This window comes from Martes martes (genome assembly GCF_963455335.1).
Source record: "Martes martes genome assembly, chromosome: 8".
Lineage (NCBI taxonomy): Eukaryota > Metazoa > Chordata > Mammalia > Carnivora > Mustelidae > Martes > Martes martes.
Window position 1 is genome coordinate 101,869,331 of NC_137895.1, and position 24,277 is coordinate 101,893,607.

At 47.7% G+C, this 24,277-nt stretch overlaps 1 protein-coding gene across 1 annotated transcript in view; it reads left to right on the forward strand.

The window, feature by feature from the left end:
* Window positions 1–24,277, forward strand: part of ANO2 (anoctamin 2) — a 347,947-nt gene that overhangs the window by 285,560 nt on the left and 38,110 nt on the right. Inside the window, exons 17-19 of the mRNA XM_080812555.1 lie at window positions 11,926–12,037; window positions 14,176–14,233; window positions 14,399–14,499. Coding sequence (XP_080668681.1) covers window positions 11,926–12,037; window positions 14,176–14,233; window positions 14,399–14,499 — 271 coding nt within the window. The remainder of the gene's footprint in view (window positions 1–11,925; window positions 12,038–14,175; window positions 14,234–14,398; window positions 14,500–24,277) is intronic.

The following is a 24,277-nucleotide window of genomic DNA, read 5'->3' on the forward strand; positions in this document are numbered from 1 at the left end:
GCCCTCTGTATAAGATGTGCAGTCCGGTTCAGTAGCATCAGTGATGAGTTTGTGGGGATCTCAGTAAATGGGTGGGGCAGAACGGTCTCCAGTGATCTGTTCATTCTTAAAGGGGTCCCAGGTGGTGGTTCTAAGAAAGGGTCTGCCTCCAGGGATGGGAAACAAACCAGAGCTGGCCAGGACATCAGGACCTCAGCTTCCCAGGCCAGTAAGGCAGGGCTCAGCTGTCCTGGGAGGCCAGGGGATGAGGTAAGGTGGCAAGGGTCACCAAGTGGATGAGTTTGAGGGGTGTACTTTTTTCCTACTCTGTTCTGCTGCTATCCCAGAATCCCACAGAGTGGGTATCAACAGCAGAAATGTGTTTCTCCTACCCTGGAGACTGGAAGTCCGAGATCAAGATGCCGGCAGAGTTGGGAAAATGTCCTGTCCCAGGCCACAGATGTCTGGCTGTGTCTGCCCATGGCAGAGGGAGTAGGGGGCTCTATGGAGCGTCTTTAATCAGGGCACTGATCGCTCTCATGAGGGCTCCATCCTCCCAAAGGCGCCGCCACCTGATACCGTTATATTGGGGATTAGGTTTTCAGCATGTGAATTTGGGATGGACACAAACACGCAGACCATAGCAGCTTTCTCTTCAGGACACGGGGAGATAGCATGCCTTTGAGGCAGCAAGCTCCTGAGCCCACACAGAGGGAGCAGAACTAGTGCTCCCAAAAACTGCAGGGTCTTCCCCTGCCCCATGTAGGCATGGGTCTGCCTTGGCCTGGAAGAGGAGCCTGTCTGCACTCTAGCTGTGGGCAGTCTTCTAGCTGGAGGCAGGGTGGGAGAGGCAGGGCTCACAGTAGGCTTCTAGACCGAATCACCCAGGTGCCAGCCGCTCCTTTGTCTCAGGATCAGTCTCGATCTCTAGCCCCACCACCTCTGCCTCCTCCTCCTCTCCCTTCCAAAAATGTGTGTGCAGTGCTGGTTGTGTGTGGAGCTGGGTGGTTCACCCTTCACTCTCCCAGGTACAGGGTTGGGCTTCTTGTAGGTCCTCAAAGAATGGTGGTTGTGTCAAGTCAAGAGTTTCCAATTCTGAAAACGGCTGTGTTTGTGAGTTGTTTAAACACTGCAAATGTCCTGCTGTGTCGCTGCCCTGGGGCCCCGGAGGTAGATTGGGGAAGTGAACAAAAGGAGGGGGTGGGGTAGAGGACCTGGTTGTAATGGAGCTCCCACCACCTGTGTGGGGCACTGGTGGGCATGGCACATACATTGTGCCACGGAATCTTCACCGTAGGGCCAGGAACTGGTCATTGCTTTCATTTCACTTCTGGGAAGCCTGAGGCTCGTGAGCACGTGGTTAGTGGTGTGTGTGTGTGTGTGTGTCTGCGCGCGCGCGGGTGCACGCGCGCATACACACATGCCAAACACTGTTCTAAGCATTTTCTGTTTATCAGTTTATTTAATCCTCAGAAGAGCCCCCAGGATGTCGGGAGTCTCAACATGCCCGTCTTAGAGTCAGAAGACTGAGCCACAGAGAGATGAAGAACAGACCCAAGGTCTTGGGGTAGTGGGGGTGAGCTGGGCCTCAGTGCAGGGACCGTGACGCGAAGCTCTACGGGTCTGGTAATACGTAGCTGTCCTTATCCTCAGGAAAGTTCAGATGTGTTGAGAATGGAAAAGAAAACACCGCAAGAGGCTCTAGGTTTGCAAGGCAATGCCCTCACCCACGTGGGTGCCAGGGGGTAGGGGTCTCCGGAGAGCAGGGGGACTCAGAGGGAACAAGACCTGCATGCCCTGTCCCCTGCTTCCTAGGCCCGCATGCACGAGGACACCTGTGTAGGTTCACAGACTTTGGGGTCCCTCATGCGTTATTAAATTAAAAAAAAATTTTTTTTTGAAGAATTGAAATGCCTCAGTGTAAAATTTTGTATCCAGTTCTAAGCTTGCCCCAGGGGAAAGTCAGTTTATTACTGTCAAGGAGAAGGAGAGAGGAAAGGGGAAAATGGAGAGGGAGTTCAGTGCCAAAGGCTGTCAGGACATCGAAAATTCTTTAAAGAAGAACATCTTGAACATTCACGTGTGGGTCTAATTTTCCATCAAATGTGGACAACGTATGTTGTCAGAGTCAGGGGGAAGCGATGCTTTGTTGGCTCTGAGCGTGGGGACAAGGGGAGGTGGCGTCACTGGGGCCTGAGCCTGCTTGGGAGTGGGAGCGTACTTTCCCCAGGAGGGATACATGGGGATGCATGTGGATGTGTGTGGGCAGGGATGTGTGCCTTCCCGGGGTGGGGTTTGGGGGCGTGTGGAGACCGTAGTGCTGGTAATTTGAAATCTGGCCTGAGAGTCAGGTCTGCAGGGTCCATGCTCTGCCACCAGCTACAGACTCCCTGGGTGGCCTCAGGCAATGGGGGAGGAAGAGCCTCCTGCCTGGCCGTCTGTGAGGCCAAGGGAAGGGTGTGGCTCCAGGGGATCCTGCCACTGTCTGGGGGCCCCCTTGCTGCTGTGGGCGTGAGGTCTTGTGAAAGTTGTCTGGGAGGGACGAGGACATGGGAGGCCGCTGCTAATAATAAAAGGGAGCTGATCATGGTTATAGCCCAAGTTCGTGGCACAATTCATTCCAGTTATAGGAAACTATTATTAGTAACATGCTACTTATAATAGTTTAATACAACTGGCAAGAATCCCTTCCCAAACTTGAGCTTAACTATGAACATGTCTCTTTCATGTTTCCAGTAAATCACGGAAGCACTCCTCTCTCCTACTAGCAGGAAGTCCAACATATTCCTCTCCTTTGAGGTTTGCAAGTATCCCGACTCGAGACTTAAGACAGAGAAAAGTATAGTGAGCATTGTTTGCTGTGTTTTCTCTACAGACCCCTTCTCCCCTCTTCTTCACCAGGTCCTGTGCCCCCAAGCCCAGCAGCAGATGGTATCACAGGAGCTCCCCAACTCTGGCTTCCCATTAGGGTCAGTTGACAGGAAGCCATGGAAGAACAGGAGGAAGCTTAGCGGGCAGGAGAGGGAGTTGGGGCTAGTTCTTCCTTGCTTCTTCCTCATCTCTGGGAGAACTGCCTCCTTTCCTAATCATGGCTTCTATGGGATGAGTCCTCCTTCATGGTCCTTGTTGGCTTCCAGGGACACCATTTCCTCTTCTCACCCCTTCGCTGCTGCAAATAGAAGCTTCATTAGATGCATGTCCTTTGAACATCTGAGGTGAATTCTGTTTCCTGCGGGGATCTTGACTAGCAGAGGCAGTCGGGCCAACATCATTGTTTAAATAGGGAAGTACCTGCAGTATGTCCAGCCTTCCACTCTTTTGGGTCTCCCAGCCTCACACCATGGCTGTTGGATGCCAGCCCTGTCCCATCTGACAGAAGAGTCTGGGCCTTTGCTGAGAGGTTCCCTCCATTCTGCTGGTCCTGGGAAGCCCATTGCTCCCCAGGGAGGAGACCCTCCCCTCCACAGTAAGCACTGTGGAGGGGCTGTGGCTGTCAGGGCTTCCAGGGACTTGTATGCACCTCCACCCCCCATCTCCAGGATGCCCTCCATCCCATAGACCCAGACCAAGGACTCCCTTCTCCTCCTGGAAATCCACTCAAGGAGCATACGGCTTGTTCTCTTAAACTTGCACAACACAGTAGACCTGATGGTACCCCTTTTCATCTCCTTCAAGGAGACGTTACCCTCAGTGACTCCAGGGGCCCTCGCCAACCCAAGTGATGGCCACCCCGACCTTCTAAAAGGCCTCTGTCAGAGATTCTTAGTAACATGTCGGCACCTCTCTCATGAAAGAGGAGAAAAATGTCCAGATTAAATGCCTGCTACAGTGCTTTGCTACACTAATCAAAGCAGATGTTTGCGCCCTTACTCTCTGCTTGGTGCTCCCCATACTTGATTTCTCTCAGTCTTTACAAGAGATGTTTAAGGAAGGTCCCATCTTAGGAGTTAGGACAGTGAGGCTCAGCAAAGGAAATCACTTGTCTGGGAACGCTGGGACTGAAAAGTCCTTCCCGCCCAAGGTCTTCATCTGTTCTGTTACAGCCTTGTGTCTTGTGTCACAGGACACAGAAGACCAGAAGCAGGAAGCCCTTGGGATCTCTCCCAGTGCACCGTCCACCTGTGGCCACAACTCGCTCGAGGCTCTGGTTCGTCGAAGGTGGCTGGATGCTTTGAAGGATGATTCGCATTTGGTGTAGTGCTTTTCCCTGCTGGAGACGTGACCCCAGGGGGACAAAAGCATGGAGTTGCAAGGACTCCATGTGTCCAGCTTTGAGCTCTTAAGTTTTCCTTCAAACCTGTTACTTCTTACCCATTTATTTGCCGTCTCAGGAATGGGAGCCATCAACCACTCAAATGCTTATAGCCAAACCTGTGTGTCACCCTGGACCTCTCTCTTGCTCTCTCTTTTTTTTTCCACACCCAGATTCCAGTCTGTTAAGTACAGTCCATTCCACCTTCAAACATACCCCGGATCTGACCACTGTTCACAGGTTCCATCATAATACTGGTCATCTCTTGCCTGGACGGCTGTACACTCCTCTTTGGTCTCTCTGCTGCTACAACTGTCCCACCCTCCACACACACACACTCACACACACACCTCATTTTCTGTGATCCTTTTAAAATCTAATCTAGCTCTATCCCTTTCCTCTGCAGAACCCCAAGCTGACTTCCCGTTGTGCTTCCAGTGAGATCTAAAGTCCTTCCCGTGGCCTGTGGAGGCCTACTGACCTGCTCCTGCCTTCCCCTCCTGCTCTGTTGCCTACTAAATGCCTTCTCCTCACTCCGACTGCTCCAGTCCCTTGGGCCTTTCTGTTCCCTGTGCATCCGTAGACCTCGCCTGTCCACAGCCCTTCCCCAAGGAGGCTACCCCGGCTCCTCCCCAGCCCTTAACGTGCTGGCTTCACAGGATCCCTGGGGCCTCAGCTTGAGAGGTCAGCTCCCCAGGGGCCTTTCTTGACTGCTCTGGTTGAAACAGCCTTCCTGCCCCCTCTTCTTCTCCTCGTCTCCCTGCCTTTTATTCTCATTGCTCTCCAGAATGGTACGTGTGTCTGCGCCCTCTCCTAGACCATCAGCTCCACAGGGCGGGGAATGTATTGGTTTGGCGACCGCTGTGTTCCCAGTGCCCAATGCCTGGCACACAATAGCCCCTTGAGAAATATTCCTTGAGTAGAAAAGAGTTGAAAAAGATAAAACGTTCCCTCTGAGCTGCCTTCCCTGGGAAGATGTGAGTAGACAGGCTAAGGTGACATGACTCCCTTCCCACTCACTGGGATTGGTTTCCAGACCAGTGTGCTTACGAGATGACCCACTGTTGTCACGGGAGCCTCTGTGGTCCCACACCGGACACACCTACCTACCTGTTCTCTCCTTGCTCCTCTCTTTGCCACGGGGAGACGGTCCTCATGGTGCAGCTGCGGCAGTCAGATGGGGAATCTGTGTCAAGGGCCTGGACAGTGCCTGGCACACAGTGGCCCATGATGGGGCCCATCAATCTCTCTGCTCCTTGCTTCCTCTCCCCCAGGAGCTCCCTGCCTACTTAGTCTCCTTCTTTCTTAAAATGAGGTGCCCTGGGGTGCTGTCACCTTGGGCGAAGCTGCTAGACAGTACAGTAGGTCTCCCAAACCTCTGGGAACTAGAGTCATCTTCCTGACTCTAACGGAGGGGTGGGGATCCCTTGCACTAAGACACTCTCGTGGGCTACAGGAGTATCTCAGGAGCATCCACCCTTAATCTCCAGTTCTGGGGCTCTCCGATCCATTTGGCCATGCACGGACTGCTTAATTACCCAGCTGGCTGGCTTTCCCTATGGTGATTCCCTCCCTTTGACGATGGCGCAAACAAGGCAACAACATCACGCAGGAGGCTGAGACACGTCTTCCCGCGCTCCCACAAACACACACACAAATAGAGGGAAGGCCAGGGCTGGTACTATTTGAAATATACACTTGGACATCTCATTTCATTTTGTTGCCATCGCTGTAACTGCGCTGGCTGGGTGTTCGGGACTCCAGGGACGCTGAGCTGCTTCTCGAAAATTCCGACCCTGCAGCTGGCATCCTCTCGCGGGCCATGCTGTTTTCATATGATTGGGATGGAGCTCTGGGGATGCAGACTCCTGAGCTGCCCCCTGGGACTAACTTGGGCTTTCATACTAATTATTTTTCAAGGCAGTTTACAGCTGGGTCATTCGTATTCATATTTTTTTCATGACACAATGCTCCAGGGGTTTAACACTTCAGAGAAAAGGGGCCTTGGGTAATGGCTCGGCCCAGGAATTCAGTGTGATTGCCCTTCTGGTCCTGGGACAGCATCTGCCCTCTGCTGGAAATCTGCCTCGGCGGGTCAGGAGGAGGTGAAACCCTCAGAAGACCTCTGATCAAGGCAGGGTGACTTTTTGGGGGACACGGGATTTTGGGAGCGAATAAGGATGGAGAGGGGTTACCTTCTACCTGCTCCCATGGTCTCCAGGTTGACGCCCCTCCTGCACCCCTGTAGCCATCGCAGTCTAAAGGCACTGTGTTCGGAGTTTCCTGAAGCACAAGGCTCTGGGCTGTTTTCTCATGGGCTCGGCTTCCGGCCCCTCTAGAGGTCTGTGTCTTACAAGGGGATCCTGCCAGTGGCCTGAACTGCAGATTGTTCTTCTTGGCCTAAAGACATCATCCCCATCCCAAGTGGACTCTGGGAGAACTTGTTCTATCTCTTGAATCATGTAGCCTTTGTCGTAGACGGACGAGGCTCCTTGTGTCGGCCACTGAGAGAGATCCAGCAGTCCGACTGGAGCCTCAGGCTTTGACACTCCCCACCCCCGGTTATCTACGTCCCTGGGGGGTGTTCCCTGGACAGCTCAGCAAAGCCCAGAACGTGGCTGCAGAGCTTCTCTGAGGTGGGGGCATCCAGCTGATTTAGTGGCCTATCAAGGGGATTTGGATTGTTTATTGGAAGTGCCCATTATTTATGGTGGCCCATGGCCCTAAGAACACAGGCAAAGGCTGTTTTTAGAACTAAAACTAATAAATAATAACCAGGCCCATGATTTATCAGCTTGGAGGAAGGGAACCACTCATTTCCAGTTGGAGTGAAGCATCCCAAAAGGATCGGATTCTCTTTCCCAAGAACGTGGAGGACATTCCTGCAGGGATTGGGAGATCTGAGCACAGAGTTCCAAGGAGATTATAAAAGAAAATCAAAGACACGTGCCTCTCTGTACCTCATCCTTAATCCCCTCCTTGCCACATTTACAAGACAAGTTTTCTAAATTTTCACCTCCTTAGATCTGATTACTCATTTTTGGGTGAGATAAGTTTTAATTTTCTTATCCCCCAAATATTTTAAAATGAGAGACAAGAAGTGGTTGTTACTGTTGAATTGGCTGCCTCTGGTATACTGGGCAAAGGCTCTAAATCACACTGAAAACCTGCTCCTTCCCCCTCCCTTCCTTCCTTCTCCCCATTGCTTCCTTCTGCTTTCCCTTTCTTTCACTTCCTTTCCTTCCCTCTGTCCTTCCTCTTTCCCTTCCCTTCCTTCCTTCCCTCCCTCCCTCCTCCTCCTTTCCTTCTCCCCCTTCCTCCCTCCCTTCCTCCTTCCTTCTTTTTTCAACAGGGAAGTGAAGGAACATTTCTGCTGGGTGCCTCTGCCCCTCCCCCTTCACTTACATTTTCTTCTTCGGGGGCAGCTCTGCCTCACCTCCTGCACCTTCTCTGCCCCCCCGCCCCATGTCAGGGGCTATAGCCCTTCTGGGTCCTGCCTCCAACTCCAACACCCCCATTTCTTATCTTGTGGGTGAGGTGGGGAAATTTAAATTAATTAAATGAAATTGAAATTGAAATGAGGGAGTTTTCACTCTTTTGGCTGTTGCTTTCTTGTAACTTCATACTCACAGGCAATGGTCCTCCCTTGGAATGCGACAGGGAATTTTTATTAAATGATAAATATTTTTTCATTATTCTAAATCATATTTTTTTCATGTCACTAATTCGTTCATTCAATAAATACGCTTAGTCGGGCCCATCTACTGCACAGGACCTGACTGTGCTCATTGTGGAAAAGCCATCCACACCATGCGTGGTGGGGCTGGGGTAGCGTGGGGCTAGGGAAAGTCAAGGTTAACAGCCACATGGGGGTTCAGAGTCACGAGATCTTAAAATGGAAAGTGGCCTTAGAAATGGATGGCAGGCATTTTTTGGGCCTCAGTGTTACTTCCTTTTGTCAAGGAAAATAGGAATCAGACTAAAGAAGGATCTTGAGCCCAGTGAAGATTTGAGAAGCATGAATCCAATAGGGACACACTGGCTGCTTTGTCAGGCAGACATCATAGCGGGGAAGGAAAAGCCCTTACAGGTGACATATCTGTGGGGCTTTGCTAATGTCCTTAAACTGAAGAAGAAGTCGCAGTGTTCACTGTGAGTGGTGAGTACAGACCATCTTCCAAATGCTTGTTGGGCAAGGCTGTGTGGCATTGGCCGCCCTTCTAGCTCATGGGGCTGTGCCCGTGGCCCTCCAGGTGTGGCAGGAAGGAGAAAACCACAAAGCCGTCTGCCAGCTGAGGGATAGCACGGTAGACTTTTCCAGCTTCATCTCCTATAAAATTATGGCAATGTCTCCAGATTCCCTAGCAGACAATGTTTATTTCCAAAGTTGTCTGGGGGACCTCAGGAAGCGTGAGCTGGGAGTTCTGGGGAGGTGGGGGGAGGGGCTGTTTTGATTAGACCTTTCCAGCTACGTGCCAACAGGGTCACCTACTAGCTATCCTCCCCACTGGTTGGTAGAGAGTACTCATTAGTCAACATGAAAATGATGCCCAGAACCTTAGGGTCTAGGGTCATACACAAATCCCTGGCCACAGATGGCCCAACTGTGCTGCAGAAAGCAGTGGTGCCGGCTTGGAGGAGATGACAGCATTGGAGGACGCTATTTAGGACAACAGGAGCTATCATTTATTGAGGTCCAGCACTTGCCTGGTCCTAGGCTGAGGGCTCTATCAGCATCCTATGCTGTCTTTAACAATTTGTGAGGGAGATGTCGGTACCCTTCTTCTCTAAGTTCATTCCTCTAACTACACTCTGCATTTGAAGTCAGGTGTGTCTGATGCACAAATCTGTCCCTTTGGCCATCTCTGGAACAAAACAGCCAAGTAGTCACTGCCATCAACATACAGCTGAGCCCAGAATTGCATGACTGGGTGCTCTGTAGGTTCAGCTTGGCCTGCCAGGGCCTCTAGGCCTGCTCGAGAGCATAGGCAAACTTAAGTAGGCCTCAGGATGATAAGGCTCCCGGAGAACGAATCAGTTTTCAGTGTTGCTGGCTGCCTAGGGGTGATGCCATGTTTCTTAGGGTTCATGGGGGCTAGGACATGACTAGAGGATGAGTAGCTCTCATTTCCCCAGGCCTTAGGGAGAAATCTGGGCCAGGATCACAATTGTGATAGTAGCAGTACGGTGTCTTAAGATTTCTGGGGTTCTCAAGGCCCCTCCCGGGGCTACGGGTTCCCAGGGGCTGACATCCGCCTGCCACAGTCTCCTCAGTAGGTCTCTGCTCACTCTTGGACCACTGCTGATGCTCCTGGGCATCACCTCTCATCCTCTGGACTGTGTTCTAAGATTGCAAATGAATGAGGGGCTCACTGTGTTTTGTGGGAAAACAGGTCATGGAAATCCTGCATTCTTCTCCCTAAGATCCCCTTGATTAAAGGGAAGAAGATTCCTTGCCACTCACAGATTAAGTCTTGAAAAGACCTGGCAGTTTGCAAAAGGCTCCCCCAGAGACCTTGGTAAAGGAAGCTCCTTGCAGGAAGGCTAGAGTCGTCATTCATTCTGGCAGCCCCCAGCTGGGGTTCAATGAATGTGACCTGAGCACTCAGAAATATTTCTTAGGTCCCTATCCTGTGGGCTGGGGGGTGGAGGGTGGGGAGGTGGAAGAAGAGGTGTGATGGAAACAGCAGTCCAAGGTCCTGATTTCACAGTGTGGCGGTGTCTCTTTGGAGACAGGGGGATCTGGGTTCAGACCTTAACTCTTATGTAACCTGAACTTACTCCCTGTGTGATCTAGAGCAAGGCTTTCACTTCTCTGGACCTTGGCTGTCTCTCTTTGTAAAAGTGAGATGTGCTACCCCCCTCGCATAAGTAGGTACAGCACACATGTCCCTTTGGCCTCCCGGGGGGTCCCCACAGCTCTCTGCCTGCAGGCGATCTCCAGTTGTGAGCTCAGCCCCTGCACAGGATGAGGCAGAAGTGCCAGGGAGTCAAGTCCAGTGGTACCCTTCACCCAGTGAGGGACTGCATTTGCTCGTTCCTCAGGGTAATAACTATGAGGGGTGTTTCACAGTCTCTGACAAGGTCCCCAGGGGAACTGAGCCCCTGTCGCCTGTGGCATTCAGTTGTTCAGAGCACATCTGTGCTGCACTCCCTCCCTTCTCTGTCTCACTGCCGCACTCCCTCACCAGGCTTCCTGGGAGCACTTCCTAAATAGATTACTTATTCCCAAACTACTTACTTCTTGACATAGCAGGTAACCCCAACTAAGACAGAAGATCAGTGAAAGGTTCTGTTGTGATTTTTGGAAGGCATGGAGGTAGGTCATTAATATTGAGAAATATAAAATACGGTAGAAGAAAAAGCGATTACCACCCTCTAAAGTCATCGGGGAAAGCTTCAGGGAGGAGATTACAGGCAACATTTGATCTGATTGCGATAGGATGTGAAGGATTTGTACGTAAGGGGATGGGTCCAGGAAGGGAATATCAGGAGAAGAAACTGAGTTTTGCATCCACTTTTCCAAAGATGTCTACTAAAGCTACGTGTGAGTCAGGTGGGCAGACACTGACAGGTCCGTGCGTCAACCTCATCGGGGCACAGGGCCTCCCAGCTGGCATGGCCGTGGTGCTTTGGCCCTGCCTTGCCCTCGGCACACTTTCTTGTGCTTGCTTTCTGCCTCTGAAGTGTAGCCCTGTCACCTCTTATCTTTGCCAAGCCGTTTGTCACGATCTGTGAATCCCCAGCAAACACTCAGCCCTGTTGTCCACCACAGCATCCCCTGGGTCTCGAGTCTTCGGAAGGCATCAGGGAGGTTTCTGCCCAGGGTTTCTGAGGGTTCTTGGGGGATTATGGGCCAACTCCTCTGCCTGAACCTCATAGGACTCGCTGGGGCTGTGTCCCCCGATTTGGAGACATTAGGCTTGTGTTTGTTTCACTTATCTGATGGTCCATCATCATTTGAATGCGTGAATGCAAGGTGCCCCGGTCTACCCAGAGAGCGTGCAGATGCAGGCTTTCCTGTCGGAAATGAAGAGACAAGAAAGAGGAACTGTGTCATGGTGCCCAAGACACATCTTTGCTGCCTATTGACTGTAGTTCATTGGTTAACAGGCTTTTTCACCAGGGACTTTGGTTCAACTAGAATCTTACAGAAGTGGTAATCACACAGTTAAAAGCCGAGTTCCCCCCGATGAGGTGAGCGTGGTTGGAAGAAGTTCTGCCGGCTCAGATGGCATAAAAGGAGGGACGTGGAGGGAGAAAGGCGATGATTATGCATACCCTTTGCCTTCTGTAGCTTCATAGTACCTGGCAATCCATTTGGGACCTCCCAGATGAATTCAATTCTAATGTGCCAGAGACTGATTTCTTGGTTTCTACTCTGAAGGAAAGAGAGCTGAGAGACAACAGCTCATGTAGTCGGGATTAAAACTCTGAAAAGGTGAAAAATCTGTCTCTCGGGGCACCTGGGTGGCTCAGTGGGTTAAGGCCTCTGCCTTTGGCTCGGGTCATGATCCCGGAGTCCTGGGATCGAGCCCCGCATCGGGCTCTCTGCTCCGCAGGGAGCCTGCTTCCCCCTCCCTCTGCCTGCCTCTCTGCCTGCTTGCTTGTGATCTCTGTCAAATGAATAAATAAAATCTTTAAAAAAAAAAAATCTGTCTCTCAATCTTACAAGCTTTGCTCTTCTCTTTCAGAGGTTCCAAAAACAGAACAGACTTTTGAAGAACGACTGATACTCAAAGCTTTCTTGCTGAAGTTTGTCAATGCCTACTCGCCCATCTTCTATGTGGCCTTTTTCAAGGGGAGGTGAGTACAATGGTGTCACACATGGAAGGGCAGCTTGTCCCTAATACTGGGTCCCCAGCTAGAGTCAGCTTGTGCCCACTGCCAGTGTACACCTTCTTCCAGCCCCACCACATTGTTCGTGAAGTAGTGGCATTAGCATTACATCATTTTGGATTAGAATCTTCAGATTGTGATAACCAGGGAAACTACGGGATTTGACCCTGGGCTCCAAAGGGAATCTCAGAATAATCTGGGACTCCCAACTTCGAGCACGAGATAGGAGGGAATTTCAGGTCTGGCAAATGGCTCTTAGGTCTTGCAATGCCTTTTGGACACTAGCTACCTTGAGTTAGCACAGACATGACAGGTTAAGGGCACAGTCTCTCACGGACTGCCCTCACTCCAGACACGAGCTGCAGGCTCTGGGGTACCTGTGCCACTCGTGATTCAGACCAACTGGCTACAACCACTAATGCCTCAGGTTTGCTCATTCTCTAGAATGACTCACAGAACTCAGGAATGTCCTAGACTTAAAATTACGGTTTTATTATAGAAAGAGGGTACACATCCAAACCAGCAAATGGGAAAGGCACATAGAGTGAGGTTTAGGAGGGTCCTAAACAGAAGCTTCCAGGTCCCGCAGATGCACCAGTTTCCTGGCACATTGATGTGTCCCACCACCCAGGAAGCTCATTCAAGCCTCTATGTCCAGAATTTGTAAGGTTGCAGTACGTAGGACTGATTGGTTGAATCATTCACCATGTGACTGTGCTCAGCCGCCACCGGCCTTCCCCGCAGGCTCCGCTCCTGAGGTCGGGCTGCTACTACCTGGGTCAAAGGCCCAACCCTCCACTCACACAGTTGGTTTTTGTGGCATGGCCTCCCCCATCCTGAGTAATCTCATTAGCATAAATTTAGGTATAATCCCAAGAGTCCACCATGAATAACAGAGAGAATCCTCTGGGGAAATTCTAAAGATTTAGGTGATTCTCCAAGAACCAGCAACAAAGAATCTGGTCAGATTCTTTATTATGCAAAATGTCTAGATGTAAAATCACTTCCGATAACTATTTCTCATGGTCAGATCAGTTGGCTGCCTATAAGGAGATTTCCCAGTAGGCATTAACTTTGTCAGGAAAGCTTCCCTAAGACCAACATCTCATCAAGCAGGCATCCATAACAAGAGCTACTATTGTGCATATTTGATAGTTTCTTACAAATAGGTTTGTGACAAAACCACAACCCCTTTCCAGGGATCTCTGCCCTTGACCCTTATGAAATTAGAGTAGCAGAGAGACTGTTCATATTAGTGGATATATACTCCACTAGTGCTTTCTCTTTAGATTTAATATCAATAGCAAGTTTCATACATAGATATTCTAGGCCAAAAAATAGGGTCCTGACCTTCTAGATAAATCTGTGGTCTGTTGAAAGAGATGGTATGGTCAACAGCCCGTGCAATGAGTTGCCATCAGAGAAGTATCAAGAAAGTGTCGGGAAGATACTTAATTGTGAACAGAGACAGAAGACTTCACAGAGAAGGAAAGATTTGAGCTGAGCCTTAAACAGATGGGCAGGATTTCCACAGGTGGATGAGGGGTATCAGTTCAGGAAGGAGTCTTCTCATTACCTGGCTGGTTCTGTGATCAGCTGTTTCCATGCCTTTGAATATTCTCAGTAAGAAGTCTGAGTTTTTCTTTTCTGATCCCAGGAATCACTACTTGTGACTTTGGCCTGTCTCCCCCTCCATTTCCTGGGAGATCAGAAGCTCCCACTGAGGAGCTGTGAACAGAACTCAGTTCTTGACATTAGTTGAGGGAAGAAGGTGCACAGATAGTACACTTAGGGATAATCCAAACCTCATGGTCTTGAGGCTCAGAAATTGTCACAGATGCCCATACGTGGGACCTTCCCAGCCCCTTGCCAGCCCCAGCCTCAGCCCCTGTCCCCTGGAACTCAGGTTGAGAGGTGAACCCTTGATGGTGCAGGTGACAGCTAGCTGATAACATGGTGTACACACCCACGCCTGGGGGATTTAGCGCCCACCCAGCCAGTTCTTTCCACGAGGGTATTGGCCACTGCCTCATCCACTCGGAAGGCAGACCTTCCAGCAGCCCTGCCTTCTCCTTCCCTAACTCTCCCACACTTCTGGACTTCAGGTTCGTGGGCAGACCTGGAAGCTACGTCTACGTGTTCGATGGTTACCGCATGGAAGAGGCAAGTACAGCCTGGCTGGTGGTGGGTCGGTGCCCCCCCACCCCGCCCCCTGCCCCGGGCCCCAGTCGTGCCCGTCCCCCCAGGCAGCGTGCCTCACTTCTTGCCCTTTCTTCTCTGAGCTCCATTCGGTCTAACCAGTCTTCTGTGATCTTCTTTTCTGGGCAGTGTGCTCCGGGGGGCTGCCTCATGGAGCTCTGCATTCAGCTCAGCATCATCATGTTGGGGAAGCAGCTGATCCAGAACAACATCTTTGAGATCGGAGTCCCGTATGTAACGAACCCCTCTTCCTCCTCCTCTCTCCCCGCAGGGCCAGACTTCCAGCACAATGTTCCCGGCCTCCTCCTCTCAGAGAGCCTGGTTGTTTACTCCTGGTGGATAGTTTTCCCCATGAGGCAGGGCCCCTCCCGCAAGGCTTGTTTTCTGATCTGGTTTGGGAGGTTTGAGGCTTAGAAAGATTCATAAGCACTTGCTGCAGTAAAATAACGGCTAAGTGGCAGAGCTAGGAGTCAGGTAGCTTGGCCCTCGAAGTGTGAAATACATTTAATGCTCACTGTCCTCCCACTGAATAAGTAAAAAAAGAAAAAAAAATCTCATCATAGTGGATATAAATGCACACGAAAATTTGAAATATTGCGTAATAATTTAGAGCAATTTCCCTAAGGAGCTGTGGGGTATGTGATCTTAGGAGGGGAAGGATGCAGAACCGGTAAAGCCCAGACTGGATCTTCACATGGATCTTCTCTCCTGTCCCACGTGGTTTGATACAGATTTCACAGAAGGACCTCTTTCCGTTAGGTATTGCGTGGAGATAGTCATGAGAAGAAACGTGGACTCACAGGCACTGGGTCTAAAAGAAAAAAAAACTCAATAATGAAAATCTAAGTTCAGATCAAAGAAAAATACAAGCCCCCCCCCACCCCGCATTTTGCTTTTTCTATTGCTTTTTGGTGTTCATGTACCATTTTAGGTGTTTTTCTGCCCTCACTCTGAGACAGTCTCAGGAGCCCTTGGGTGTGTGCTTTTCTTGGAGGAAGATGGGTAAGAATGTCCATGTCTGGGTGTCTCTCACCTTCCTGCTTAAGCCAGCCTCTAGTCATCAGTCAGGACATGATCACTTTTGAGAAACTCCACCCTCTGAAAGTGTACCCAGTTCCTAGCTTTCTGATCGAAAGCCATTCGGAGATAGTCAAGCGAAGCTGGTGAAACACATGGTCACCGTTCTCTAAGAGCTTACCATCTCAGAGAAAGACCACATTTGTTATGGATAAACATCCAGAAAATATACAGACCAAGAAAAGATGTACCAAGCCACATCTGGCTCCTTTGAAGCTACAAGAGCAGCCCCTCCACTCCTGCTACAAAGGAAAGTCTCTGTTCTCCTCCAGACATCTGGGGAAGACACCTGTCCTTCCAGTGCCGTCATTACTCTGCTCTGGATGGAATTGTATACAGCTTGCAGGCATGAGACTTACTTATCCCTGGACATCTGCTCTACTGCTCAGTCCATTCACTCTGGACCCAGAGGCCTTTTATAGAGGATAGGAGAGACAAGAGCTCAGGCGTGTGTTTGGACAATGTATTGGCATGTCCCCCCACCCATCAACTCCATTGGCTCCATAACAGATGAAAGTAACACACAGCTATTTGCCTTGAAGGCTCAATTTTCTTGTTTATGCTTGATGTGTGTTTAATATGCCACACATTAATTGATGGCAATTGCATGATGACTCACAAAGCTGTGGGCAAGCCACTTCTCTAAGTCTTGCTGTCCTCCTCTCTAAGGTGTTCTCATTTCAGCTCTGACATTCAGCGAACTTCTTCTCTATTCAGTGACACTGGACACCGCTGCTTCCAAATACAGGTCACTTCTGTTTCAAAAGATCATTCCTCATTTCAATTTCTTGTCTGCTAGAGGACACATACAACATAATTCTGTAGTTAATTTCATATATATACATATAAACTATATAAGATATGTAGTTAATCATAATAATAAATATGTAGTTAATCCCTGAGGATTTAGAGCAAAAATTCTTCTACCAGGCCCCAGTGTCTTTTATCTCCAGAGCTCTTTGTAGTTCTGCAGGTTGTTTTCTGAGTTTGGCCACATGAAATCATTATGATGGTGATTATTGGATTTTCCACTCCCTACTCGAAGCCCACTCTCAAGAAATTGGACCCCACCCAATCCAGAGTTCAAGCATCTGGCAATACCCTTATGTGGGACACCATTGAGAAACATGACATAAGAAAGAGAATAAAAAGGAGTCTTTCGCAGTCAAGAGAGACATGACAGTTGAACCTGGCAGTGAGGAATGAGAGGTATAAATGACAAAACTTAGACTCAGTGGTCTTGAATTTTGTGGAGGAGGTAGCTCATCTCAGTAGGACAGAGATTGTCCAACAGATCTGTATTTAAATTGAAGCCTTTTAATACACTCACTCTGTGACCTTGTTAAAGTTATCCTAAAAAGATTTTCATGCACCATGGCTTATGTAAAAATAAAGGTTGGATGAATGCCCAGCGGCCTAGAAAATAGAAAATATGAAGTCCAAGAAAAGAGGAACCATTCTTCGGGGCTCCAGGCAGCCTGGGGGTCCTGAACATCATTACCTTTATGTTTTTAAGTGATGCTTTGTGAGTGTTGCAAGTCCAAGAATGAGATTGAAAAGACCAAGTTGGGAGCACAATCTTTCTCTTTTGTTCAGGGCCTAGCGGCTTTTGACTCCTGCACCTTCAGATTCTTTCCTCAGAGGAGATAAATATCAGTCTTAGAGGCCAGACTTGATTTTTAAAAACAGAAGCAAGTCTGAGAAGTTAGGTGATTATACTAGTTAAGGATACTTGGGATGGGGACGCCTGGGTGGCTCAGTCGGTTAAGCCACTGCCTTCCGCTCAGGTTATGATCCCAGGGTCCTGGGATAGAGTCCTGTTTCGGACTCCTTGCTCTGCGGGGAGCCTGCTTCTCTCTCCACCTCTGCCTGCCATTCTGCCTGCTTGTGTGCATGCTCGCTTGCTCTCTCTCTCTCTCTGACAAATAAATAAATAAAATCTTTTAAAAAAGAAAGAATACCTGGGATGGAAAAATATATAAGATTATACAGTTAGAAGATGTTTATCATCTACTTCTGAAAGTGATTTTCTAAGATTCTTCCAAAGAAAATTTCGAAATATTTAAAACTATCTAATTGGCTTTTATCAGGAGCCAGTCAATAGCAATAATTTATTTGTCTCCTCGAGGGTGAAACATTCTTACTAGATTCTGTGTGTGGGCGCATCTTGCAAAAAGTACTATAACCACAATTTTGATGCCCTTGAGAATCTTACAGTCCAGTAGGTTTCTTGTAGAACATTATTTCCCAACTTCAGTGATTTGTGAACTAACTTTTAAAGTTTTTTTTTCCTCCATACCTACCTAAACAGCTATCTGCATATTCATTCCCTCTAGACCAACTCACTTTTAAAATCGTAACATTTCTGAAAACGGAAAACGAACGCCACCAGCTACCAGGAATTGCAAAGCACAGTAGAAAGAAACGCGATCGAAGTAAACCCTATTAATTAAAGAGCCGATGACATCGGCCGAGATCTGCGTTCTCTCTCTGAGAAAGAAAAGCTGTGTGGGCCCTGGGGTGTTGTTAAAGACATGCCAGCCGCAGACCTGGGTTTTCTCCTTGACCACCATCTGAGGGGCTGAATGAGCGCAGGGAAGGAAAGAACTCTGCCAGATGCCCTCATCAGATGAAGGCCAAGTGTAGCGACCTCCAGAGGTGTCCCAGTGAACTGCAGGTGCAAAGTGCATGTTGCTCAGGGAACATTGCTCTCAAACAGCTGCATCACCAGCTGATCCTACTGGTTTCCACAAGGCTGGGGCAGATGCGCGGGCATGTCTGTGGATACCGTACAGCTCCCCTCGGGGGACCCAGATAAGCCTCACCAGCTTGCTCAGGCTCTCCTTTGCTACCCCTTGAATCTCGCAGGTGCCGGATCTGCCCCGAAATCTGCAGAGCCGTGCAATAGCCTGGCTCAACCAGGAACCTGCCCCCAGGCAGCAGCCATCCCACCTTGGCCAGGCCCGATTCCGAGGCCCTGGGGATGAAAGAAACACTGCTTCAAAGGGATGCAGTAATGCTGGGAGCAGTAGGTCCTTTAAGGGCAGCTCTGCGACTAATTGAGGACACGATAATAAGTAAAACTGGGTTGCGTGATCTGGCCTTGGACTCTCCCCACTCAACAACCCCAGGCTCCTGGAGCCTGACACAGTTGCGACAGATGCTTTCCAGAGAGGCGTTGGATGGTTTTAAACATCATAGGCCCCAGAACAACCCTCACCGGCAACTCCCTCTGGGATGACTTTTGACATGGCGGGCAGTGTGGCAGAATGGGATCTTATGCTATTTATTACTGGAGTCGCCTGACGGGGGTTCCCATTCCCTCCCCTGCCGCTGCCCCCCCACACCCCGCCTTTCCCACATGTGTTTGTGCAAGATAGACTTTGCATCTGGATCGCATGGGGCCCCTGACACAAGCCACCCCACATCCTAACTTCTCACCATAATTTTATCTCAGACTTCACTCCAGTCTTCCTTGAAGCAAATTTGGAAATGGGCCTTTTATTATTAAAAAGCATTTTTTTTTGATAAGAGAGAAAATGCTATCTTTTTCAAATGCCAGATTCTCTCCTGGGTAAAGTCTGAGGCAGACAGAGCAAATCCATGAATACTCCCACCAGCAAACTGTCCCCCATCCCTATTCTTACTAAAAACACCAGATCACATCCCAAAATAGCTGTAATGTACCTTGGACATGGCCAGCAAGATTTTATAAACTTTCTGCTTTTTTTCCCCCCCTAAATGTGATAAATACTACATTTCAAGACATAAAACAGTCTCTCTTTAAAGCCATCACAGGCAAAGGAGGTCTGTGTTCTCAAAGACAGTGGAATCTGGCCATGAATCAGAAGTTTAAGGAACAAATTTGAACTTTGTCAGGTGTCGAGGAAAAGAATACATAGCTCAGAGGTTGCTGTGTTCCTCTTCGTTGACCCATTTAGGGCTTGGTTCTGCCTTCTCTGATAAGGCTTGCGGTGTGTGGAGCCTGGGTCTGAGGAGGGCTGCCTGGGACCCAGATTCCTGTGGCAGGAAGGCCTTAAGGTGTGACAGACAATCACCATGGTCTTTGGGTGAGCCCACGGGGCACAAGCAAAGGAAAGGCTCCAAGCCGTCCGGACAGTTTCTCAGACCTGTCATTAAAAAGGGACGGAAAAACAGCAGAGCAGATGAAAAGGACAAGGGGGTAACATCAAAGGAGTTATTTTAACGAGCGAGTGCATCATACGGTCGGAATCATAATACGAAGTTTTCCAAACGGCCCATCTGTATGTTATACAATTTGCAGGATTCCTGTTAAATCCTGCTCTCGAGGGACTTTCTTTATTAATTTTTTTAATGCTCACTGAGATCTGCAGGAGGGGAACTTTTGGGAAGGAATGGTGCATAAGAATTATTTAAGGATTTTTTTTCCCCCTCATCACCCTTGACCTTCCCACAGTGTGTAATGCTGTGACTGAAGTCTTTCCTGAAACTCCCCTTATGCCCTTCCCTTCTTTGCCACATGGGCTCACAGTTGACCTTCTATTCCTACAACGGCTGCTTTCTTGCCCTTGGAAGTTTCCACTCCCTCTCTCCATCCCTTGACTGTTGATATTCCTTCCCTGTGCTCCCTCCACAGGTGGGGCTCATTGCTGGGGTGTCGGTTCCTCTCTCCAGGATGATTCTTATTATTGTTGGCTTCTATCCAGACCTGTTTTAAGGGCTCTAGACCCATGTATAAAATGCTTACTAGATATCCCTACTTAGTTGTCACATGGGATCCTCTTCCTCAACCATTCCTCCTCCCCTTCATCAAAATGGCCTCTTCTCTAGTGTTCCTGTCATAGCAAACTGTACCACCATCCACACCCATCCCAAAGACCCCAGAATGGTCCTTATTCCTCATTCATCTGCTTCCCTTCCCAGTTATGGGTCACTACCTGCTTCTTAACTCTACTTCTTGTGCCTGTCTCAGTCTGTCCTCATGTCCACTGTAGTCACTGTGGACTCTGTGGCCATAATCTCTCATGTCAGCTGCTGCCTAAGATGGCGGACAAGGCCTTCCGTGCTGTGAACCTGCACTACCTTTTCACTCTTCTGTTTCCTCACTTTTTCTCTCCTACTGTCTGCTCTGAGCATTTTGAACTCCTTTCAGTCCCTTCTCTGAGCCATTTTCATATTTGCATTGAGCCATTGAACAAATATTGCGCAGATAATCTCCTCTGCCTAGAACACACCTTCTCCCTCTTTCCCATAGTTCCATCATCTTTCCTCCTTTAGTTGGTTTACATATCTCCTCAAGCTTTCCCTGATTTAGGTCAAGTTAGTTTTCTGTTTTCATGAATTTCATGAATTTCTGCTTTCATAATTCTCATTACACATTATTGGCAGCACTTGTTTAAGTGTCCACTTTCCTCTGCTAGATCACCTCATTAAACACATCAGATGTCATGTTTTTGCCTGCAGACCATCCTTTCGGAATCTTTATTCTCCTATTCAAACCAAAACTATTTGTTCACTAAACCTTCTACATAGCTACCAATCCAGTTAGATCCAACATTTCCTTTTTCTAATGGATTTCTTGTTTGCTGGATTCCACTGTTTCCTTTCTTGTTTTATATCCTTGGTTGGTGAAATTCAGCCTCCCAGAACTTAATGAGGGTGGATGCCTAGAAGGATATCTTTTTTAAAACCTTGCATGGTTTACATTTCTTTATTCTGCCTTTGCACTTGATGTATAATTTGGCTGGGTATAAAATCCCTTGCTAAAAATAATTTGCCTTCTCAATATTAATAAATTGTTCTAGTATTTTCTAGTGTCAAGGGCTGATGTTAAGAGTTCTATTTATTTGTTTCCAAATAAATTTTAGAGAATCTGTCTCTCCGGACATGGAAGCTTTTATTCCTAGAGTGGTGAAAGCTCATGATGACAGGCTTTGGTGGAAGTCCTTTTTCTTATCATTATCCTGAGTAGGTCCTTCCAATTGGACAATGCATATCTTTCAGCTCTGGAATATTTTCTTGTATTGCCTTGTACTTTCTTTACAATTTTCTCTGTCTTCTCTTTCTGATTAAATGTTGGAGTTGCTAGACTGAATCATTTTATCTTTTCTTTCTTGTTGTCCATTTATTTGTCTTTTCTGATTTTTTCTGTGAGTTTATTAATTTTTTAACTTCCTATCATTTTATTGGATTTATTGCAGGTCTAAATTTCCCCCGCTCATTTTTCCCTCTGAATAAACTTTTTACTCCTGCTGGTATTGGGAAAATAGTAGTCACCTGGGAAATATGGGTAGACAGAGACACTAGGGTCTACTCTTCCTTAAAGAGTGCACTGACCAATCACTATTGCCTGCCTTTGACGATACCTGGTGCCCGAAACTCCTGAGCCCTTCTGAGATTGCAGCATGAGTTGACTTGCTTTTCTCTGCTGTCTTTCCCTGTAGGGATTTGTTATTCAGCCATCACGGCTTTGCTAACCCCTTTATCTACTGTCTGTCTTCCAAGATATTTATTAACATCTCTCATACCCTGTTGTACTCATGACTCTTTTCTTTAACCTTGTGGTTTTAGACATTTTAAAATTCATTCACTGTCATTTTAGTAGCATTTCAGAAGTGGAAAGGATATATGTATGTGCTCAATTTTCCATATTTAATTAAAACCACTGATTATTCTTTACTAAAGATTTGGCCAAGTTTTCTGATTACTGGTCTCTGGAGCAAAAGTCTCAATTTGAGTTTTAATTCTGGACCTCCCTTTCATCCATCCTTCCCTCTCTCTCCTTTTGCTTTATTTCTTTTCTTCTCTCTCTCTCTCTCCCCTTTATTTTTTTTCTTCATGTCTCCTTCTGTCTTGACCTGCAGGCAGGGTCTCAGCCAGTCCACACTATTTGGCTTTAAAAACCTCCTAGGTTTTTCTTAATTTATTATTATCACAGAATTACTGTTTGCTTTTTATCATGAAATATTGCATTTTACTGCTGCTTCTATGGATCTCAACTCATTCTTTAAATCCTTCTGTGATGGTGATGCTGCTGCTGCTGCTGCTTCTGTGATGGTGATGATGATAATGATGATGATGATGGTGGTGGTGGTGGTGGTGGTAGTGATGACAAGAACAAGGATAAGCCCTAAGTTAAGCATGTTACATAGATTATCTCCTTTAACTGACCCTAAGGACTAGTTAATATTTATTTTCTCATAGATAAGAAAATTAAGGCTTATGGAGTTTTGTTTTTTTAAAGATTTTATTTATTTATTTGGCAGACTGAGAGACAGTGAGAGAGGGAACACAAACAGGGGGAGTGGCAGAGGGAGAAGCAGGCTCTCTGCTGAACAGGGAGCCTGGTGCTGGGATTGATCCCAGGACCCTGGGATCATGACCTGAGCCAAAGGCAGATGCTCAATGACTGAGCCACCCAGGTACCCCAAAGTTTATGGAGTTTTAATAGCCTGACCCAGAAAATACACCTGGTGAGCTGTGAAAGTGGGTCTTAAGCAATTATTTTCTGCCATCAAAGATCAGACTTTCCCCCACTACACTACACCACTATACCCCATTTTCTTGATAGCAAATGGTATTATTACACAGGACACTGATCAAAACATTATTTTGAACTATTAGATTTCCACTAACTGTCAAGAGCATATTATACGGATGAAAGCCATACCTAAATGATATTGTGAATGCTTTTCTGGAAAGAGCTGCATAGAGGTTAGATGATCCCATGTGGGCAATGTGGGGGGAATTCCTGCATTGGATGGAGCATGGACTTCAAAATCCCTTTAACTCTTCAAATCTATGATTCTGACTGTTCTTCTATTAATTCTCCTCCCAACTATTTCCTAGAAACTTTCTTCTAGATTGATCAGAAGAACTGGTACTTTGTTCCTTTACCTAATTTCATTCTCTCTGTGATGGTGTATCAACAAAAAGTATGAAAAGATTATACCATGAGGACTATATCCTCAGGCATATTTTAGCATTTAATTTTTTAAGATTTTATTTTTTTGAGAGAGAGAGAATGAGCAGGAGGAAGGTCAGAGGGAGAAACAGGCTCTCACTGAGCAGGGAGCCCGATATGGGGCTTGATCCTGGGACTCCAGAATCATGACCTGAGCCAAAGGCAGATGCTTAATCAACTGAGCCACCCAGGTGCCCCATATTTTAACATTTAGTATTAAAAGTTATTATCTATTGAATGCTTACTGTGTCCAGATATTATGCTAAGGATCGTATTACAAACATCATTTCACTTGTTGACTAGTCTACTCGAGCTGCCATCACAAAATATCATCAACTGTGTGGCATAAGCAACAGAGACTTTTGTTTGCCTCCAGAGCTGTGAGTAAACTCATTCCTGTTGTTTAAACAACAAACAAACAAAAAACCCTGACAGGTACTGATTCTCACAGTTTGGGAGGCTGGAAAGTCCAAGACCAAGGACTGGCAGAGTTTGGTTTCTAATGAGGGCCGCCTTCCTGGATTACAGATAACCAACCATCTTCTTACTGTGTCCCCCCTGATAGTGGAGAGAGGAGGATCACTGTTTCTTCCTTTTCTTATAAGGCTGCCAATCCTATTGGACTAGGACCCCAGTTTTATGACCTCACTTAATCACCTCCTAAAAGTCCTGTTGTCCCCAAATGCAGTCATATCTGGGATTAGCCCTTCAACATAGAATCTTGGGGGGATTCCATTCAACCCGTAAGAGTGGTAGACAACATTTAGGTTGGCTTTGATGGAAATATGTTGCTATTTATGTTATTAAGACGAAAACGTTTGAGCTGGGAGGAGAGCATCTTTCTAGTGCTCTCTAGACATCCTCTCTTCCTCATGAAGAGGGTGGATAGATCACCTATTGGACGATAGTGTGGTCTCAGCATTTGGTAAGAAGGGCCAACTGTCTTGTTGCTTCTTAAACAGTAGGAAGAGTTCAGTTTCTTTGGG